At 37.6% G+C, this 11254-nt stretch overlaps 1 protein-coding gene across 1 annotated transcript; it reads left to right on the forward strand.

Moving 5' to 3' along the window:
• The first annotated feature begins 211 nt into the window (after nucleotides 1-211).
• Nucleotides 212-9056, forward strand: MTRF1L (mitochondrial translational release factor 1-like). Its single transcript, XM_010180267.1, has 6 exons — nucleotides 212-291; nucleotides 1134-1317; nucleotides 5049-5212; nucleotides 6155-6272; nucleotides 8082-8218; nucleotides 8679-9056. The coding sequence occupies exons 2-6, from the start codon at nucleotides 1185-1187 to the stop codon at nucleotides 8892-8894; spliced, it is 768 nt and encodes a 255-aa protein (XP_010178569.1). The 5' UTR covers nucleotides 212-291; nucleotides 1134-1184; the 3' UTR covers nucleotides 8895-9056.
• The last annotated feature ends 2198 nt before the right edge of the window (nucleotides 9057-11254 follow it).

The following is an 11254-nucleotide window of genomic DNA, read 5'->3' on the forward strand; positions in this document are numbered from 1 at the left end:
TCAGAAATTACTTTTAATATGTACCGTTTGATCTTTGTTACAGATCGTATTATTAATCTCATTTTCTGACAGGTTTGGTGTGTTGGGATTTTTTTGTGTGGTGGGTTTTTTTTCTTGTAGAGTAAGTTTTTTCATGTGCTTATTTCTCAGTAGGTTTTCTGAGAGTGGCACTGATATAAGTCTGAGGATTAACCATACTCAAATATTCCAGATGAGAGTGAAGATTTCCAGAAGCTTGCAGAAAGGGAAATCGCCTCCTGTGAAGAAGAGATAGCGGAACTGAAACACCAGGTTAGATCCCCTTTAAAAGCCTCTACTTCCTTGTCATGTAACAGAACATAGACATAATGATCTTTACATAAACAAACTGTTACATGTTTTTAATGTTACAGGTAAAGTAGAAGCTGGTATTGTTGCATTCTTTATTTCTTCAACAGCAATACATCAGTCACTTCATATATATTTTTTGTAAATACTTATGATTTTGCCAAAAGAGGAAGAAGTCTGTAGAAAGAAACATCACCTGATGCTAGTAAAGGAGGATGGTTGAAAAGCGTTTGCGAATAATCCAGAGTTTTGATCCAGCCTGCAAAAATTGTGATACGGTTTTTTGGTTCTACTCTATCTTCTACAGACTGCTGTAAGGCTGGCGCTCTCTTTTAAAATAAACAAATAACACAGCTGAGTTGTTGTTGAAGTACTGTCCTCTTGAACATCCGTGCCTTCTTAGCTCTGCGGTTGAGACCTGGTTAAAAGGGAATCTGATGGGAAGGGAGATGCTTGGTTGTCTTGCAAGAACTGGCATGTATCCTGTGTTGTCCAAACACCACTGTGCTCCTGATAGAGGAAAACTTCTGTGAACTTTTGTAGGCCTTGAGAGAGTGACCTATGGAGCTCCTGTGACTGCAAGCAGACACAGGGAGCCTTTCTGCAATGCAGCGTCCCCCCACCTCTCCCTGGCTGCTGCTGCTTCGCTGTCAGAGGCATGAGAAACCTATCCTCTGGGTAACCACTGGGTTAGTGTAGGAGAAGGCAGGCCAGATCGGTTACAGGCTTGTCTGGTGTTTTATACTCTCTGTCGTGGACAGCAGTGTCAGAGGGAAGTCTTAGCTTGGTGTTTTTTGTATTTGCAGATAGTGTTGCTTTTGATTCCTTCAGAAGAAACAGACAGGAGTGATCTTGTCATGGAAGTCACTGCTGGAGTTGGAGGGCAGGAAGCCATGCTGTTCACCTCGGAGATATTTGATATGTATCAACGATATGCTGCCTATAAAAAGTGGAAATTTGAAATATTAGAATACTTTCCCAGTGAAATAGGTCAGTAATTAAATACTTAATATTTGTAATTTTTTAATTTAAATGGAAACACTCATTCATATGACACTTGAATTTCTTGACAGGAAGCTAATTCGCACTAACTTAAGTTTAGAAGCGGAAGATTGAATGTCTGAGTACAATCTTCCTCAGCTTCTGTATTGTGAATGAAATTCCATTTCATAAGTACTATTAATATACTAAAGTGCTAAAAATAAAACTTGTCTTTCAGTAGTTTCAAAAAGTACAAATGAAGCTAAGTGCTTGGTGGAAGAAAAGTCAGAAAGTGATGCAGATATGTTGGTTTAGCTTATTCTTTTGCACATACAGATTACATACACTTTTTATTTGTATATGCTGTTTTACTTTGTTACTTAATGTTTCCAGTGTTTATAGATCAGTTTGGTAGCATGTTGAAAGTCTGTTTATTACTATGGATCCCTTGACAGAGAGGGATCAGTATAATTAAAGTTCTTGAGGTTTAATCTAAAACATCTTGAATTTATCTGAAATAATGTCATCTGAGGATTTGCATAAAGAAATGGGATGTTTGGATATGGCTTATCTGTAACAGCTAATGGATGACCAAAGTGGGGAAATTGTTGAGACTTTGAGAGGAGATCTGAGAGTTCTAATTATTTATGCAGATCTTCTGATTTCGCTTAAACCTACCCAATAACAGATTTTTTTGAGTCAGGTCTGAATCAACTTTGCAGTCCTGTGATTGGAAGAGAAAGGCAGTTGTGCTTGACTACCCTTCAGGCAAAAGCTCAGTCCATGGACAAGGAGCCCACACCCTCAGAGGCATTCTCTTTAATGCCTTAAATGGGAAACTGAAGTAATACGTTAACCTAGTATATATCTAGTCTTATTTTTCTCTCTGAAACGGCAAGGTTTTTAATGGATGTGTGTTTATTTTAAGCTCCTTTGTCTTGCTGAGGACTTGCCTGTGCACTGAAATGAATATTTAGGAAGGTAGGATGTAAATTTAGAGAAAAATAAAGGCAGCACCAGGCTTTGTCAGCCTCTTGCAGTGTATTTTCTGATCTTACTTGTGTGACCACGTATTACTGCAACTGAGGAGCTAGAAATATGTTGGGAGGTGGGGGTATTACAGATGGCACCACCACTGAAAGGCAAGTTTGAACCCTCAGGTTCAAAGCGTCAGTGCTGTGCTGTGCTCAGCAAGAATGGAGTTGAGGATGTTGGCTGGTGACGCTAGGCTGTTGCATCTCATCCATGCTCCATTTTTATGAACTGCAAGAGCAAAAGCAAGGTCCTGTGTTAAAACATCAAACTCGCTCCCTTCAGAAAGCTCCAGAATTTGGCTGAAATGTGAGCATGTGTGAACAAGGTGAATGTTAGGCAAAGCCGCAATTAAAAATTGAGTTTAGTCCACACTTAACTGACTTTATTGACCTACCCCAAGGGATGCCACTGCACATTCAAGATTTAGTGTGCACATTAAAAGCATAAACTCACATGCCATTGTTTCTGTACTGCCTCTCACCCTGTAGTGACAGGCAGAGACACAGATAGGAGAATTTGTCTCTATCTAAGTATAAGATGCCACATAAAAAAACCAAGTGAAAACTCATACCCTTTTTCTGTGTACATCAGTTTTCAGGATAGAGAGGGCTGTTTTAATTGAAAGGAGCAAGCATATAGTTAGTATGAGCTAACTATATTTGACAGGTCTATGATGTGTCTGCTAGGATAAAGGGTTTGTTGACATTTCATTGGATTTGGCTGCATTTCATATTAAACTTGTGTCAGTAATAGTTGATTTGAAGCAGTATGACCTAAATACCTATCTTTTCAACAGGTTTCTTGGTCATCCTGTGCTAAGCACTGCAGTACCACAGGCATGCTGTTATTACTAGAACCTTAAGCTCTCCTGAACGTGTCACATGTGGCTGCAGCTCAAATAGATAGACTGTACCTGTGGTGTAAAATTCTTAATGCTAGAAGTGAGGGAGAAAAGACAGAACATTTGCTTTTGCAATGAACTTGCTTATCACTTAATACTCATCAGTAGTGCCATAGCCTTGTAGATACTCACATTATTTTTACTCATGACGTAGCCTGGCTTCTTCTCATGTGCAAAGGTTGTTTATGATCATTTTAGTGTTTGCTTTTGTATGTGACATAGTAAGTTTTATTACTAATTTTCATTATTTAGTTTAGGTTATATAAGATTCTTTTAGAATGAAGAAGAAATCTTTTGTTCCCTTGAATAGCATTTGCATAGCAGTAGACAGATCTCACAGTACCTGTTAGAATGAAACTTACTGATTTAAACTGAAGATTTTGACAGAGACTCTTATTTGTTAAACTACATGCTTTATTGTCAGATTTATTCTAAACATGATGGATTTCTCTTACAGAATCGTTAGTAAAAAATGACTATAAATTAAATCAGTGAAGAACTAGGTATGTTGAATACTGCGTTTGAATTAAAGTGGTACAGATGTGTACAAGTAGGAGGAAAAATTGTAGAAGTCAGGAAGACAAAAATGAGATGGAAGAGAAAGGAAGAGGTAGTTTGGGCTCTTTTCCACAAACATGATTGTAAAATGAAATGTTATAGTAAAGTTATGAGGTAATGTTAGATTTCTTTAGTATAAAAACATTTGCAAACATTCTCTGTGAATGAATTGAAAAAACTGATGTACGTGCTGGCTGATGATTTTTTTCCTGGTCTGTGGGCCATTTTCAGATTCTCTTTTGTCTTCTTTTTCCTTTTTTAAAGAAGCTGCTATCTTGTCCCTATGGTTGATTTCCATACTCTAGAGATAGCCTAGAACAGTATTTCTGAGAAGTATGTGGCACTTCTCTTCCTTGGCTGTGGTTTCATGTTGCAATAATTCAACAATACTCTTTCAAGGCTGCCTATCTCCTCCTAAATCATTCTGTAATATAATAATTCTGCATTCCTTTATGTGCCATCACTGATCCTTCAAACAGCGATCTTGGCACAACTGAAGGTTTTGCACACTAGCAAACAAGGAAGAACAAGAATGCAATAAACCAGTATGACAACAAATGCTTTCTGTCACAAAACCATGATTGTATTGAGGTTTACTTCCAAATTCCAAGCTGTTCAGTCCCAGTTTTTAGTACATTGCTGCAAGTGTTTTGCTGGATGTGTGGGTAAGAGGGGCAGGAGTTGCAGTTCTGCTCGCTCCAAGGGAGCAGAAGATTAAGATGAAATGAAAGAGCAAAGACAAGACATGAGTAGGATGCACAGAGGAGAATGGATAAGAAGATGAGTATGAATAATACTTATCCTTTAGTTAGAGGTTGGTTTGTTGTTTTTTTTCCATTGAAGTATAAGGTTCTTCACTAACAACAATAATTTCAGTAGTTTCTGAGGGTGGCTTTCAAAATTTGACCCTTATATAAACTGGTGTTAGAGTTCTACTATGGTTTAGGATTGTATGTGAACATGTATGTGCATGGTTCGTAGACAATCTTTTTATGTATATATAAAAAAATGGACTGAACAAAAAATAACTTGACAGTTCTTTACCTGGGATAATGTGTGAGTACGTATGTCTGGCTTTGTTTTTCAGAGTTTTCTTGCATTTTTGGTATAGTTCTGCCTAAGTGTTTAAAAGGTAAATTTATAATTTTAAGAAACAAATTACAACGATGTCTAAATACATTGGTTGAAATAAAACAACATACCAACAGTTTTACAGCTTTGCAACTGTTTTTCTTCTGTATTTAAGGTGGCCTACGACATGCAGTTGCCAGTATAGCAGGTCTTGAGGCTTACAAATACATGAAATTTGAAGGAGGAGTGCATCGTGTTCAGCGGGTGCCAAAGACAGAAAAACAAGGACGCATTCACACCAGCACAATGACTGTTGCAATATTACCCCAACCCACTGAGGTAATATTTATCTTTTAGTATAACAGACTTTACCATGAGCAATGTTTTTATATGCCATATTGCTGATATCCAGGGGTCTTCTGCATCTCTTGTTATTCTCTCATATTTTTTTTTTTTTTAAATCTTAGTTTTAAACTAAGTAATATTTGTTTGAGGTTTTGTCTAGGGGGCTGAAATATAGAATTTCTGAATTTCCTCATAATCTTAATCTCAAGAAAGTCACTGGCACTGTAACTTGAAAATTCACTGACTGTGTTTTGAATGTTTTGTGGAAAACTTTACAATTTTTATAAAGTAACAAGAGACTGAATTAGTTTACAGTGCTCGTAGAGATTTCTTTTAGCACCTCCTCTTCCCCAATTTTGTAGCATCCTCACTTTCCCCTTCCAAAGTGTATGGGTGATAACTCATTCTCACTATATTTGCATGGTGAAAAACAACTGGCTAAGAATTAAAGCTTTGTTTTGATCTTTGTTTCATGTTGTTGTAGCAAATTGTCAGAGAGTTACTCCTTCCTGTTCTCTCCCCAAGTTGTCTCGCTCCTTATTCCCAGAGGCTATCGCCTCACTGCAGAGCCAGCAAAGGGAATATATTCCATTTGGTCTAAAAACCTTCTGGTCAAGGTCAAATATTGGTTAACTCTGCTGGAAGAGGGTGCCGAGCTTTCAGAAGAGGGGGAAGATTAGTGCTAAGCAATGGTTATGCCTTAAACTACTATTTGTCTGATTTCCTGGCTTCCACCATGTCATGTTCCAATCTGGCTACAAGAATTTGTTAATATGTTTGTAAATAGATGTGAGCTGCCACTCATAAACTTTAAAAAGTTTGATCTTGCCTGAATGTGCCTTATAAAATACACCAACTATGCATGTTTGACATCTGTCTAGAAAGAAACAACATAAGTAATTCTTTTTTTTGTTTGTTTTCTGTCTCCCGTGACAGATGAGGCTGCAAATTAATCCGAAAGACCTACGGATAGAAACAAAGCGAGCTACTGGAGCTGGAGGCCAGCATGTCAATACCACAGACAGTGCAGTACGGATAGTTCATATTCCAACAGGTGCTTCATTTTTTTCCTTCATACAAGATCTACATTGCAAAACTGTTGTCAGAATTTCTTTTGAAATGATGGTTTTATTTTCAAACCTGGACAACAGTAGAGCAGAGTTTTCATACAGTTTTCATCTGTGTTTATAGTACTTTAAAGGCACCATCTCATGCCCACTCTAATTTGTAATAGTGAAGACTACTGGTGTCAGTAGGTAAGCTATCCATTTTGTCATTAAGCATGACACTCCAAAAGCATCCAGATCAGTTTCTATGGGGAATAAAACAAGAGTTATATTTAAGCTTTCAAATAATGGGGAAAAAAACCCTGAAAAACAAATGAGGTTAAAATCTGATGTTTTGCCTTTTCTTGACTAGTCTCTGAAAGAAAGATTACTTTATTTCCATATTAAAATTTGCTTTTCATTGTAGAGTCTACTCGGGATGCCAGCTTCCATTTGTCTGCTGGCTCCTTTCCTATAGATTACACACATAATAAGGAGGCCCATCCCCAGGGCTCAAGTTAGGAAACGTAGGAGGGGTAAGATACACCCTCAGATGCTACCTGATTTTAGCTATCCTATCTTTTTTATTGCCATTCTTAAGCTTTTTACTTCACTTTGAGCAATACACAACAGCTCCCTTGACTTTCATTGCCTTTTAACTTTCCTCTTCTCTACCACAAACATTAGTCAGGTTTTACAGCCTCAGGGTAATTCTGAGTGCTCTTTATCTTCACGTATCCTGATTCTTGCCACCCATTTCTTCATATGTACTGAAGACATTAATCCATTCCACACTTGTTGCATCACCTCAGTAAAGCAGAGTGTAAACAATGGAGATGGTAGAATTCCATTCAAGATACAATGACAAAAAGGTACTGCAAATTCAAAAAGTTTTGGATTGCGTGCATGTTTGGGAAAAACAAAAACAAACAATACCCAACAAATTATCTTAGTTTTTACTGAAGGCAAAAGTGTTTGTTATAGAAATATTAAAATGTATTGCAAATTTTTGTGGTTATGCACTAGAGATGGTTCATAGAGGGGCTTATATCTCACCTTCTGTTTTTTTTCCTTCCTATTCCACTACTTCATTCCTCTTGATCTCTTCCTATACAACTGTCTTGTTACTTTTTCTGTTTTTCTCATCCTAACTCTGTTTATAAACCTTCATGGTGACCTAAAAAGTTGTTTGTAAAAAAAAAAAAAAAAAAAAACCAACTCCTTCATAAAGTAATACTATGTAATCTTATAAAACTATACTGTAATCTTACCAGTGTTACTTAAAACAAAACGAAATAAAAACTTAGCTTGGGCTGTCTTCTTTCTGTATTTCTTCTCCCTGCTCCTTTCTTAAGCTGTTCACTTCTCATTTTAACTTAAATTATATATTTTGGGAGGGAGAAACCACATCTCTTTCTTTTTTTAAGAAAATAATGCCCACTTTTGTATATTCTGGCTATTCTATATACTCCTAAATTTCTTGAAACTGTGATCAAAAATTACAGGTATTAAAGGTGTCTTCTGTAAGTCAGATCACATCAAGTATTTTTTCATTTCATTGTCTACCTGTTGTCCAACATAACATCTTAAATTTCTTGTCTTATGGCTTTAAGCACCTGTACAACTCAGCCCGCACTTCGCTCACAAAATGTATCATTAGACATGAATAAGCCTGGACTTTTACATTCCCAGTACAGAATATGTATTGGAGAAAGAAACCGCTTAATGTAACATAATAAAAAAAATCTTCTAGAAATTGCAAAACCCTTTTAGTATGTGTTACTGTTAAGTGCTAAATGTCATGATATTTTTGTCAGGGATCACGTCTGAATGTCAGCAAGAACGATCTCAAATTAGAAACAAAGAGAAGGCTATGCAAATGCTGTGTGCTAAAATATACAACGCTAAACTGGAAGAAGAAACAAAAAAGAGAAACAGTGTCCGAAAGATTCAAGTAAGTTTCACTTAAAGATATAATTCTGTACGAGCATATGTTCTTGGAGTAATTCCTGTGTTGAACTGCAAATAGCAAATGGAAATACAGAGGAACAAGAGCCCAGGAAGGTCTTACATTGGGCAAAAAACCCCCAAAACATTCTACTTCAGCAATAAAGGTCATATAATAGCCAGACCTAAAATGTCATTAGTATGTAAATTCTAGAGATCTACTGAAACAAACTGGATTAGAGAGTGTGAAGAACCAGAACAGTATTAGAAAATGATATAGTAAAATTGTTCTTTCACATGTTTGAGAACAATTACTGCAACTGCTGAACTGGTCTAAGTACTATATAACTAGCAAACTTTGGATAATCATGGGAGGAAGAGAAAGCTTTTGCTTTAGATATCTAATCAGTATTTCATCCTTCTTATAAAAAGGTGATGATGATAAACGAATTCTTCTTGTTTGATAGATCGGGACTAAAGGAAGATCGGAGAAGATCAGAACATACAACTTTCCACAGGACCGGATTACTGACCACAGGATAAGCAGATCAGTGCATCGTATTGAGTCTTTCATGCTAGGGGAAGAAATGCTAGATGAAATGATACAAACTCTGAAAGAATATGCCAGTTATGAGTCCTTAATGGAAATTATTTCAGAAAATGAAAAAAAGAGTCTATCCTGAATGTTGCTCTTTGTCAGCCCATTACAAGAGATGTAGATGTTTGTCTGCAAAGGAGCTTCTTGGAGCACCATCCAGAAAATACAACTGCTTTTCAAATCATGAAAGTCACCACAACTTGTTTCCTCATGACTGATAAACAGTTTTCTTACTTGCTGAATAAAAGACTCTATTACCTTTACGTGAGACATCATTGCTGCAGCAGTCCACTTAAAAAGTAAATTTGACTGGGCAAGAAGTAACTGCAGTTTTTAACTTTCTCCACTGAAGATACCAATACAGCACTCTCAAAAGGTATGCATTAAAAAATGTTAATAAGTTTAAAAAGTTGCAGTTATCATTTAAATGATAGTTTAAACATCAGTAGAGTGTCAAGTAGTATATTTGAGAGAACAAAAAAAATTCTATTTTGTTTGAGTGATTGCAAGAAAGTGGTAAATAAATGACCCCACTGCTAATCTGCATATTTGTTAAACACTTACGCATGGCATGGGAGATGGAGTCCAAGTGTATCTCCTTCATGTTTTCATGCTTGGCCCTTACTAATAAACATAAAACGTTGTTTAGGAATATCCCTTGTTCCTCCCCCATCATCCCCCCCCCAAAAAAAAAAAAGCTGTGGAAGTCAAGTGACAAGTTGTGAGTTATTTTTATTTTTTAAAAGAATGTTTCTGTTCTTGAGTCAAAGTGCAAAGAATCATTACAGTATTGCTTGGCTGATATTTCAGTGTCCATTTGGCTTCAGTTCAGTTTCTCCTTTGTTTTTAATTGGCTCTCCAGTTTATCGATTTTTGTAAAGGTTACATAATATGAACAGCATCTTATTGTTTCTATCTATTTATTTACCAGCATCTTAGAACATTCGATCTGTGAAAGCAAAACTTTGGCCTTTCTAATCTACTGATGCATGCATACATGTTTAAATCTGTGGGTAAAGAAGACTTTTAAACTTTATTTTAGACTACATGTTACGATCCCAGATACATATAGCAGTACAAAACCCACACCTTCCATTGTCCTGTCATGCATTGCACCTATGTACACACACAATGTTTTTGAAATAAAAATACCAGTAAAGAAGACATTAGAACCTAAGGAAAGATGTTACCATGAATTTAGAGGTGTTTGCTTTCAGACTTCTAATTAAAACTAGTGTAAGAAATGAGAACCAAAGTCAGTTCGCTACAGATAGCTTATATAAATGCATTATTTAAACATCCTATATAAACTTAGTTTATTACCTTCTTTTATTACATTTGATGTCAAAAACCACATAGAATTATTTAATACCTTTATCAGCTTTGTTTTCTAGGAAATACTGTATGGTAACTAGGATTAAGTTCTAAACCTTTTAATTAAAGATGCATACATTTCCTAGCAGAAACTAGGACTGAAGTCTTTATTCCTACCAGATTAAAACTGTAAACAGAAGCCTACAGAGTACTTGTGATGGTCTTCTTGACTTCACATAAGCCAGACTATCTTATACCAAGTGATGGATGGAGTTTGTGATTCCTTCTCTTGACCTTCAGCTTCGTATTTCTTCAAACTAGTAAGGGTCATCAACCAGGTCTAAGGGCCATTATAACCTGGTCTAAGCACTGAGCTGCTGCGTGAAACAGCCACACGTTCAGATCTTTGTCACTGTAGACCTACCCTGATGTTTCAGCTGGTGACCTGGCTGGCCAGATCTTGCCTAGCTTGCAGCCTCCTGTTGCTGTCTGGCTCCTGATCAGGCAGTAGATGTGTTGCTGCCTTGCAAGTGGCCAGCCTCTCATCAGCCTGAGAAAAGCCAGATGTCATGTGGTTTTGGCAGGAGGCTGACAGGAGTATCCCAAAACTGACAGTGTCATACAAGGCAGACTTCACTATCTTGAGTGGTACCTCCTTGGCCTGTTGTGGCAGGCTTTACTGTGTAAAGACTTGAAGTCCCTTTCTTGCTCTGTACTCATTTCTGTGAGAGGTTGGTTGTCCCACTGCACCTGCAGCTTCTCTGAGGTGACATTTGCAGGAGCGGTGGGTCCCCAGCCTGCCTAGCTCGTGGCAGTGCTCCTCATTCTGCCAAATGCCAGTAACATTGACTACGCATTAAAACAAATACATTTCTTCCCGGAGAGCAACCTAGATGCATGATCCACCGCCAGGCTTGACAGATCCTTCCACACTGTGGGAGCTTTACACGCTTCGGGTGCGCGCGCATGATGGGACAGTCCCGGTTTAAGAGGCGCTACTGTAGGTGGGCGCCAGGCAGCGCTCAGACCTGTGTCCTGTGTCACTGCCGTACCGCGAAAGACGCTGGTTGGTTCAGGAGAGCACCCGGAGACCGCTCGGGAGCCGCCGGACGGGAGGAAGGGACTTGCGGG

This window comes from Mesitornis unicolor, unplaced genomic scaffold (genome assembly GCF_000695765.1).
Source record: "Mesitornis unicolor isolate BGI_N332 unplaced genomic scaffold, ASM69576v1 scaffold47282, whole genome shotgun sequence".
NCBI lineage: Eukaryota > Metazoa > Chordata > Aves > Mesitornithiformes > Mesitornithidae > Mesitornis > Mesitornis unicolor.

Coding starts and splice junctions, on each gene's coding strand:
- MTRF1L (XM_010180267.1), top strand. CDS start 1,185: ATGGAAGTCACTGCTGGAGTTGGAGGGCAGGAAGCCATGCTGTTCACC. Junction 5,213..6,154: donor TATTACCCCAACCCACTGAG/GTAATATTTATC, acceptor CTCCCGTGACAG/ATGAGGCTGCAAATTAATCC. Junction 8,219..8,678: donor ACAGTGTCCGAAAGATTCAA/GTAAGTTTCACT, acceptor CTTGTTTGATAG/ATCGGGACTAAAGGAAGATC.